Below are 11,184 nucleotides of genomic sequence, written 5' to 3'. Positions count from 1 at the left end.
AGAACCTAAAAAAGAACCATTTCTACAAATGAGTCTACAGAAAAGAGGATACTCATATTTATATTGTGCCTCTAGTGTAACATAAAATGGATCTCACATATATGTATTTTGTTGGAGCTGGTACTGTACCATCTACAATTTATTTTGAGTTTACGTCTCCGTACGAGTCATCAACTCGAGACAGCCTAATTTAGGTTGTGTTTAGTTGGAGGATTTGAAAATTTGGCTACTGTAGCACTTTTGTTTTTATTTGGCAATTAGTATTCAACCATGGACTAATTAGGCTCAAAACGTTCGTCTCGCGATTTTCAACCAAACTGTACAATTAGTTTTTTTTCGTCTATATTTAATGCTCCATACACATATTGTAAGATTCGATGTAATGGCTACTGTAGCACTTTTTTAGAAAACTTTTTAGAACTAAATGAGACCTTATTGCCTTCCAGCGTAGTACCCCACCCCAGCCCACGCTGGCATGCGCGCGCACCCCGCGGTTTTCCGGACTCCGCCGTTTCAACAGTATGTTCGGTCGGGACCCAAACGATCGATACGATTATAAATTATTACGGTTGACTAATTTGATATGAAAAAAAAAATGTTCTAACTAAAAATTTAGGAACAGGTTGCAAACCCGCACAGTGGCCCGGGTCCACACGCCAGGCCACGCTCCTCCTGTCCTCCACCTCAACTCGGCGTCTCGGCCCCGCCATCGAACCCAGCAGCCAGCGGAGCACTCGCTATAAAGCATGCCTTCCCCTCCTCGTTCTCGAGGCCAAACTCAAAACAAGAACCTGATAATCAATCGACCTCAGTCCCGTAGGAGGAATTTGAAAAGCAAACGTACACCTCTGAGAGTTCAACTACTGGAGCTGGAATGGCAACGCCCAAGCTGTCCTCGGTCTCGCCGGTGCGGCGGGACGACAAGCCGTGCGCGCCATCCTCCTCGTCGTCGTCGACCGTTCTGAGGGTGCAGGACGCGTCCGCGGCCGAGGCGTACGAGCAGTACCTGCGCCTGCCGGAGCTGTCGGGCCTGTGGAAGGCAGGGTGCTTCCCGGAGTGGGCGGGCGAGGGCCTGGTCAAGCCGGCGCTGCAGGCGCTCGAGGTCACCTTCCGCTTCGTGTCCCTCGCGCTGTCCGACCCGCGCGGGTACGCCAGCCGCCGCGAGCTCGCGCGCCAGCTCGAGTCCCTCGCGGCGCGGGAGGTGGAGCTGGTGTCTGCGCTCTGCGAGGGCGACCGGAGCGCGCCGCTCGCCGAGCTGAGCGCCTCCGGGGGCGTGCTCCCGCGGGAGCGCAGCGCGTCCGAGGTGTGGCAACTGCCCGGGAGCGCCGCGGCCGTCGTGTGCCAGGCCAGCGAGGCCAGCCTGCTCCCGCGCCTCGCCGCGTGGGACAAGTCCGAGACGCTCGCGGCCAAGATCATGTACGCCATCGAGAGCCAGATGCAGGGCTGCGCCTTCACGCTCGGCCTCGGCGAGCCCAACCTCGCCGGCAAGCCCGTGCTCCAGTACGACCGCGTCGTGCGCCCGCACGAGCTGCACGCGCTCAAGCCCAAGCCGGCGCCGGAGCCCAAGTCCGGCTACCGCAACCGGGAGCTCGAGACGCTGTTCACCATGTACCAGATACTCGAGTCATGGCTGCGCGCCGCGTCGCAGCTCCTCACCCGCCTCAACGAACGGATCGAAGCCAAGAACTGGGAGGCGGCGGCCAGCGACTGCTGGATCCTGGAGCGCGTGTGGAAGCTGCTCGCCGACGTCGAGGACCTCCACCTGCTGATGGACCCGGACGACTTCCTGCGGCTCAAGAGCCAGCTCGCTGTACGGGCGGCTCCGGGGTCTGACGCGTCGTTCTGTTTCCGGTCCAGGGCGCTCCTGCACGTCGCTAACACCACTAGGGACCTCAAGAAGCGTGTGCCCTGGGTGCTCGGTGTCGAGGCGGACCCCAACGGCGGCCCACGGGTGCAGGAGGCGGCCATGAAGCTCTACCACAGCCGTAGGCGCGGTGAGGGTGAGGAGGCAGGCAAGGTGGAGCTGCTCCAGGCCTTCCAAGCAGTAGAGGTGGCCGTGAGAGGATTCTTCTTCGCGTACCGGCAGCTGGTGGCGGCGGTGATGGGCACGGCGGAGGCGTCGGGCAACCGGGCGCTGTTCGTGCCGGCGGAGGGGACGGATCCGCTCGCCCAGATGTTCCTCGAGCCGCCCTACTACCCCAGCCTGGACGCCGCCAAGACGTTCTTGGCGGATTACTGGGTTCAGCAGATGGCGGGGGCCTCTGCTCCGTCATTACAAAGCTAGCTGAAACGGCGAAATGGCGCGGCTGGATGGCGACCGAGAATCGCGCAGTTTTGCAGGCCTGAAGATACTAGTATATGCATGCATCGTAATTTCGTTGTGGCCTTGTGGTGACAGAGTGATTCATTTCTATAGCGATCATGTACTAGTGTAGTACATGTAGCACTGCGTTGTGTTGTGTTCTACATAGAGAGATTGATTCAGTTAGATGCCATTTGTAACTATAGGCAAGCATTTCAATTTTCAGTTGGGCACCGTGTATATATGGAACTTTTGTAAATACGTGTAGATGGTTTCATGTATTGAACTGACTGAATTTTGTTGATCGATCCAATGTGAAGACTGGAGTAAATTCAGGAGCCAGGAATCATGCCTACACTGTAGCTGCAGAAGCCAGAAATCAAATCCTAAGAACACCATCATGGAAGATCTCATAGAAACTCTATGAAATTTCACAGAAATTACTCAATTTCAGTGAAAAAACGTGGGAATAGAAAAAAAAATCAGGCAAACAGGGTCCTAATATGTTGCCATGCAAACGAGTTGGCCCCGTTTAGGCGTTTCGGCAATGTTACTGAATTCGATTGGACTTTGAGCCAAATCGCCTGAGCAAGTGCTCTTTTTTGTTAGAGAAAGTTGATAAGGATCACTGTTTGTTTTCGCTATAATCATCGTACTGTGGAGAGGTTTTTTATTATCGATCGTACTATTTCAAAGTTTTGAAATAGTGACAAGAAAAAGCAAAAATGATCAAACCATTTGGTGAGTTTTTCACTTTTCTTTTTTCTAACGAGGATCCGATTATAAGCGGAAACTAATGTGTCTAAGGTGGCCGGATTCAGAGTCGAACCAATGTGCCAAAATTTGAGCTACCATATCTACTTTAATGTTAGTTTAAGAAAAGCATGCAATTCTAAGGTCCACGTTACATATAAATATATTTATGTTTCCTGCTAGTCTACCCTCTTGGATTACACGTGTCTTTCACGGGTGACATTAGTAGCGGCAGATATGACGTATCGCTTTTGATTGGTTTCTCCTTATAGCACTCTGAATGCATAAACTGCTATAATTTCTAATTAATTAATTATCACGTCACGTAAGCGATTTGCGTTAATCTACCCTCTTGGATTACACGTGTGACTTTTGCGTGTGACTAGCATATATGACTTATCTCTTCTGACTGATTTCTCCTTATAGCACTCTCAATGCATGAACTACTGTCATAATTTTTTAGTGCATTAATTATCATGCCACGTAAGCGATTTGCTTACTTTTTAGCGAACGAACATTGTTTTTCTCTCACAACAAATCAGCATAAGCCAAATTTTAGCGAAACAAACAGGGCCCGGTTGTGTTCGCTTGAACTACTTCAACAATACTTCTCAGTGAATGAACAATATTTTTCTCTCATTAGCATAAGCCAAATTAAATATAGGGAAAACAAACAAACCTTTTTTAAGGAAGAAACCTGGCATTCCTGTGCATCGAGGTGAGAAGACATAATCCAAAGCCACCTTGATAGGCCAGCATGGTTTTAGTCGTCTCCGTCGGGATTCTTCTGGTTAGAGTTGGCATCGATAGAGGAGGAGAAGCCTCCCGTCGCCAGCCATGGACTGACTTCGTCGATGTCGACGTCGACGTCGTCTAGAGGGCATGTTCTAGTTGTTGTTGGGGTTTAGTCCCATATCGTATAGCGATCGTGGAGGAGCACAACATATAAGGCGAGAGAACCCCACCTATCAGACTAGTCTTTTTGGTTGAGTAAAGCCCATGGTCTTATATGTTGTAGCTCCGGTGGACCTGGGACCTATGGGAGCGCAGGCTCATGGTAACGAGCCTGGCCGGCTGCAAGCCAGCTCCAAGATCGAGAACTCGGTGGCCACCACCGGTTCCAACAATTGGTATTGGAGCCCATGGTCAAGAAAAGCTAAACACGATAAAAAAAAATCTCGAGCGTCACATATATGGCGGGGACACCCCGATGTGTGACTAAGGGGGAGATTCTTGTTGGGTGTGAAGTCCCACATCTAGCTCCGGTGGACTTAGGACCTGTGGGAGCGCATGCTCGTGGTAACGAGCCATGCTAGCTCCAAAATCGAAAACTCATGCGCCACTGCCTCAAGGCGCATGACGCCTCCTCATGTAGAAGCGCACCCGTGCCGCAGTTCCGCTCCGTCTGGCGCCCCACTCGTTCTTGCCTAATGCCGGCGGCCGCAGGCCGGATACATAGCGCGTCGTGCTAGACGCTTGCATAGCAGCGTCCCCGCACCATCATTCGGTCACTACCGCCAAGCAGCAACAACGCGCAGACCGTGTGCACCACCGCTCGAGCCAGCCGCCGCCCACACATAGTGGCCATCGCCGCCATCCCGCTCCCGAGTCGCTAGCCGTCGGCGCTTAAGTTGCTCACCATCGACCTCATATCGAATTACCGACCCTTCACCCCCGCTGAAAAGTTCTAATATGGCTAGAGGAGGGGGGTGAATAGCCTATTTAAAAATCTATAAATTAACTAGAGCAATTTGATTAGTATGACAAATAGCGAAATGCAAACTTGCTCTAGCTCTACAAGGGTTGCAAGCCACCTATCCAACAATTCTAGTTGCAATGATTACTTGGCACACAACTTGCAATGTTACTACTCACTAAGAGCTCTCAATTTTGCTACTCTAAAGAGCTCCACTAGATGAACTTAAAATAACAAAGCAAGCTCTCAATTCTAACTACACTAAAGAGCTTGCCACAACTAGTTTGCAAGAATATAAATGAGTGAGTAGGGTGATTATACCGCTGTGTAGAGGAGTAAACCAATTACTAGATAAATACTAAATCAATCATCGAAAGAATACCAAAGGGCAAGAGACAACCAATTTTTCTCCCGAGGTTCACATGCTTGCCGGTACGCTAGTCCCCGTTGTGTCGACCAACACTTGGTGGTTCGGCGGCTAAGAGGTGTTGCACGAACCTCGTCCACACAATCAGACACCGTAAGAACCTACCCACAAGTGAGGTAACTCAATGACACAAGCAATCCACTAGAGTTACCTTTCGGCTCTCCGCCGGGGAAGGCACAAGACTCCTCACAATCACCACGATCGGAGCCAGAGACAATCACCAACCTCCGCTCAACGATCCTCGCTGCTCCAAGCCATCTAGGTGGCGGCAACCACCAAGAGTAACAAGTGAATCCCACAGCGAAACACGAATGCCAAGTGCCACTAGATGCAATCACTCAAGCAATGCACTTGGATTCTCTCCCAATCTCACAATGATGATGAAACAAAGATGGAGATGAGTGGGAGGGCTTTGGCTAAGCTCACAAGGTTGCTATATTAATGCAAATGTCTAAGAGAGTGAGCTTGAGCCGACCATGGGGCTTAAATAGAAGCCCCACAAAATAGAGCCATTGTACCCCTTCACTGGGCACAACACGGGGTGACCGGACGCTCCGGTCAGATATACCGAACGCAGGACCCCAGCGTCCGGTCGCCCGATGCTTGCCACGTGTCATCGGCTTCAAACGCCGATCGCCCGATCTCAACGGTCAAGTGATGACCGGACGCGTCAGTTAGAAAGTGACCGGACACAGGACCCCAGCATCTGGTCATTTCCAGTAAGGTTCCAAATGTGAAATTTCACGACCGGACGCGTCCGGTCATGCTTGACCGGACTCACCCGGCGTCCGGTCACTCAACGTTTCCTCTGTGTGCCTCACGTCAGCGTACGTCAGCACTGACCTAACGCACCCTGCCAGCGTCCAGTCACTCTTCGTGCCAGCGTCCGGTCACAAGACCGAGACATGTGCTCACTGCTGCTACTGATCGGACTTAGGACCCCAGCGTCCGGTCACTCTGTAAACCCCTGTCTTTTCTGTATAGGGCGTTGGTGGCATCATCGGACTGTCCGCACTCTACGGGCGGACACTCCGCCGGTGAAGTTTCTAACCCTTGCTCAAATGTGCCAACCACCAAGAGTATCACCTTGTGCACATGTGTTGGCATATTTTCACAAACATTTTCAAGGGTGTTAGCACTCCACTAGATCCTAAATGCATATGCAATGAGTTAGAGCATCTAGTGGCACTTTGATAACCACATTTCAATATGAGTTTCACCCCTCTTAATAGTACGGATATCTAACCTAAATGTGATCACACTCGCTAAGTGTCTTGATCACCGAAACAAAATGGCTCCTACTATTTATACCTTTGCCTTGAGCCTTTTGTTTTTCTCTTTCTTCTTTTCAAGTTCAAGCATTTGATCATCACCATGCCATCACCATTGTCATGATCTTCACCATTGCTTCATCACTTAGAGTAGTGCTACCTATCTCATAATCACTTTGATAAACTAGGTTAGCACTTAGGGTTTCATCAATTAACCAAAACCAAACTAGAGCTTTCACCCGCTTGCCTGTGGTTCGTGTGAGGTGGAAGATGATTGGATAGATTTTTATCTAGACCCACTTATAGGAACGTGGCATAAGGGACAATAGTTTCGTAACATGGTGTCTCATGGTTTGGTAATGCTACAAAGCAAGTGCTGCGCACCCCGCCCGCGCTGTCTGTGCCACTCGCTTTATGCGCCTAGCCCGCTTGCGATGCTGTTGCTTGCTCTCGCCAGCGTCGTTGTTCGCTCCCGCTCACGCCGCTCGCTCCGCGCTCCCCGTCCACCTGTGCCATGCTCGCTCCCACCCGAGCGGATTCGCCCCAGTGTTGTGTGCCCCGCCTGCCGTGGTCGTCTCATAGGGTTGCCTCCACCGCACCGCTCGCCAATGTTGCACTGAAAGCGTATGTGTAAAATGTTTCATATGTTGTAGAGGTAATGTTGAAAGTGTTTTATATGAATGTTGCAAAAGTACATCTAGATGTTGTAATTGTTGCAATGGCTATACACGTATATTGCAAGTGTATATACAAAATGTTTCATCTACTTTAGATGTATGTTGCAAATGTTCTTATCTATTTCATATGTTGCAAGCGTATGTTCCAAATATTTCATCTGCTATCTGTTGCATATGTTGCAAGTGTATGTTCCAAATATTTCATCTGCTTCACACATATGTTGCGAGAAGTGCTTTCATGTTGCAAGTGTTTCATGAGTAGGCGCAGGCGGTCCCCACAATACGGCAAGAGCAGGAGCAAAGCAGGCAGCAGGAGGCACGTGCAGTAGGCGATACGGTGTAGCAGCAAAGCAGGCAGTGGCAAGTGATGCGATGCAACAGCAGGCGTGGGCGGGCGGGCTAGCGCAGGCACGCAGCAGCAGGCATAGCTGCATGCGCGGGCATCCGAACGCGTGCGTCTATTTCGGACGTCCGGGCGCTAACCTGGCCCCTTGTGGTTATATGGGTCATTTGTCTTACCACAAATAGTACATCCTAGAATTATTTAGATATCTTATATGTTATGGTGGACGGAGCAGAAACTGCTGTGTGATTTCCATTTTGGTAATGCCCTTACAGTCTTTTCCACGATGATGAAGAAAGCACGTTTATCGACCAGTTATGGCCCTGTTCGCTTGGAGAAATTCTGGAGGAATCTAGATAAATCTGGAGGAATTTGTGAGAGGAAAACACTGTTTCAGATGAAAATAGAAGCGGATCAAGCCGGGTTTAAGGGCACGCGAACGGCGCCTATGTTAGGTAAATGATAAGAAATATCAAATCAAACTAGGTCTTTCTAAAAAAACACTACCTCTTCGTAGAGGTAAGCTTTAGGCAGTGTTTGGCTGGACTTAAAATTTTACTGTTCATGCTGGAAAATACTGTTCATACTATGCGCATCGAGCATGTTTCATCGTCACGGTCAATTACCGATAGATTTAACAACTACAACGCACCACTCTGTTCTGGAATAGATACTTAACTTTGGGTCTTCTTTTATCCAGAAATTATAGGCTTTCCCTTAAACCCATGTCGGCTACATGTTCTCTGAACACGTTGGGTGGTAAGCCTTTTGTAAGAGGATCCGCAAGCATCTTTTCGATACTTATATGCTCAAGACTTATGACATGATCTTGGACTTTATCTTTCACAACATAATACTTTATGTCAATGTGTTTGGCAGCACCACTTGGCTTATTGTTGTGAGCATATTGTACTGCCGGATTATTATCATAGTATAACTTAAGTGGTCTATAGATGTCGTCAACCACCTTCAAACCGGGTATGAACTTCTTTAGCCAGTTCACCTGCACCGTTGCCTCATAACACACTACAAACTCAGCATACATTGTGGACGATGTAGTGATGGTTTGCTTTGAGCTTTTTCATGAAATAGCTCCCCCTGCGAGAGTGAATACATATCTAGATGTTGATTTTTTATCATCTCCCGCATAATCAGAATCAGAATATCCCACTATATGGAGTGAATCTGATCTTCTATACGTCATCATGAGGCTTTTTTATCCTTGCAAATAACACAAGACTTTCTTTACCATTTCCCATTGTTCTATTACAGGATTGCTCTAGAATCTGCCAAGTGACCTGGTAACAAATGCCAAGTCGGGGCGCGTACATACTTGAGCATATTGCAAGCTTCCGACAGCTGAAGCATATGAAACCGCTTTCATTTGATCGATCTCATATTGGTTCCTAGGGCATTGAAAATCCCTATATCTATCGCCCTTGACTATAGGAGCAGGTGAGGGACTACATTTGTGCATATTGAATTTTTTTAAGATCTTTTCTATGTATGCCTTTTGTGACAATCCTAATACCCCTTTACTTCTATCTCGGTGAATCTCGATCCCTAGAACGAACGAGACTTCACCAAGATCTTTCATATCAAATTTTGAGGACAAAACTTTTTTGTCTCCAGTAGTAGACTGACATCACTACTAGCAAGTAAGATGTCGTCCACATACAGGACAAGGAAGATAAACTTCCCATTCTTAAACTTTGCATAGACACAATTATCCTCAACATTCTCTTCAAACCCAAAATTCCTTATTGTCTGATCAAACTTCAAGTACCACTGTCTTGAAACTTGTTTTAATCCATAAATGGATTTCTTTAGGCGACATCCCATTCGTTCTTTTCCTTCCATGACAAAACCTTTCGGTTGTGCCATGTAAACATTTTCCTCCAAGTCCCCATTGAGGAATGTCATCTTTACATCCATCGGATGTAATTCTAAATCGTAATGTGCCACTAATGCCATTATGATTCTAAAGGAATCTTTACATGAGACGGGAGAAAAGGTCTCATTGTAATCAATCCCTTCTCTTTGCGTAAAGCCATTTGCCATAAGTCGCGCTTTATATCTCTCTCTATTTCCTTGAGAGTCAAGTTTTGTTTTGTAGACCCATTTACAACCTACTGTTTTGGCTCCTTTAGGAATTATTTCTAAGTCCCAAACTTTATTGGCATTCATAGATTTCATTTCATTTTCCATGGCCTCAAGCCACTTTGATGAATGATCATTTCTCATAGCTTCTTCAAATGAGGTGGGATCATCCTCAATTTAAAATTTCTTAGTGTTATATACTTCATAGTCAGCAGAAATAGCTGATTTTCTAACTCTTTGAGACCTTCTAGGGGTCTCTACATTTGGCACATCTTCTGTTTGAGGCTGTTGTTGCTCCCCCTCATGTGTGGCAATAGGTTCTATAGGATCCTGAAGATCGTCATTTATTATGGCCACAGGCGGAATAACAATAGGTGCTGGCACCACAGTATTTTGCACTGTCGGTGCAGCGACAGCAGGTAGTGAGAAAATGGCTCATGAATCATCGGAGTGGGCGTATACACCCGCTTATCTTCAAGGTCAATTTCTCGAGCTACCATGCTCCCCCTCAACATTTTATTCTCTAGGAAGACAGCGTGTCTCGTTTCCACAAACTTTGTATGTCTGTCTGGATAGTAGAAACAAAAACCTTTTAACTTTTCTGGGTAGCCAATGAAATAGCAACTTACTATTTAGGATCTAGTTTCCCAATGTTTGGGTTAAATACTTTAGCCTCAGTAGGACTCCTCCACACACGTAAGTGGTTTAGTGAGGGTACTCTTCCTATCCACAACTCATACGGTGTTTAGGGCACCGACTTACTTGGTACTCTATTGAGAATATGAATAGCGGTTTTTAACGCCTCCATCCATAGCCTGAATGGTAAGGTGGAGTAACTTATCATACTGCGCACCATGTCCATCAGGGTACGATTGCGTCTTTCAGCTACTCCATTCTGTTGAGGTTCGTCCGATATAGAATATTGGGCTACTATGCAATTCTCCTGTAAGAACCTTGCAAAAGGTCTAGGAACTTGGCCATATGGGGTATGCCGACCGTAGTACTCCCCCACGGTCGGACTTGACTATCTTAATCTTTAAATTGCGTTGGTTTTCAACTTTTGCCTTAAATATCTTAAATTTATCCAATGCTTCTGTTCTTTTTTTTATTGGATAAATGTAGCCAAAATAGGAGTAATCATCTGTGAATGTTATGAACGAATCATAACCATCCACACTCTTTATAGGAAACTGACCACAGATGTCTGTGCGAGTAATCTATAAAATTTCTGCGTTTCGTTTGACATCTTTCTTAATTTTCTTTACATATTTTCCTTCTATGCATTCTCTGAATTGTTCTAAATCTGAGAGCTCTAATGGAGGAAGAATATTATTCTTAACTAGTCTTTCTATTCTCCCTCTCAAAATATGGCCTAAACGACAGTGTCGTAATTTTGACGACGCATCGTGAGCTCTCTTATGCCACCATTTCCAGAGTAACTCTCTGTCACCAGCTGCTTTATCAGCTAGGTAGCATATGTCTTTGAAGAGCTAGTGAACTGACTCTTTATTCTATCGAGGTACTATGTGACCGTATCACACTCTGGGATTGAGCCCACAATTACAGGCTTAATCATGTTCTTTATCACAGCCAAATATTTCTTGTTGGCAGTGGC

General features: G+C 47.2%; 1 protein-coding gene across 1 annotated transcript; it reads left to right on the top strand.

Annotated features, from left to right (window-relative positions):
* The first annotated feature begins 783 nt into the window (after positions 1 to 783).
* LOC136453574 (nematode resistance protein-like HSPRO1) lies at positions 784 to 2,651 on the top strand. The gene has a single exon (XM_066454132.1). The coding sequence runs from the start codon at positions 875 to 877 to the stop codon at positions 2,282 to 2,284; it is 1,410 nt and encodes a 469-aa protein (XP_066310229.1). The 5' UTR covers positions 784 to 874; the 3' UTR covers positions 2,285 to 2,651.
* The last annotated feature ends 8,533 nt before the right edge of the window (positions 2,652 to 11,184 follow it).

The sequence above is a fragment of the Miscanthus floridulus genome, chromosome 5, assembly GCF_019320115.1.
Source record: "Miscanthus floridulus cultivar M001 chromosome 5, ASM1932011v1, whole genome shotgun sequence".
NCBI classification, from domain to species: Eukaryota; Viridiplantae; Streptophyta; class Magnoliopsida; order Poales; family Poaceae; genus Miscanthus; species Miscanthus floridulus.
Note: the sequence above shows the minus strand (reverse complement) of the source record. Positions and strands in the feature narration are given on the sequence as shown.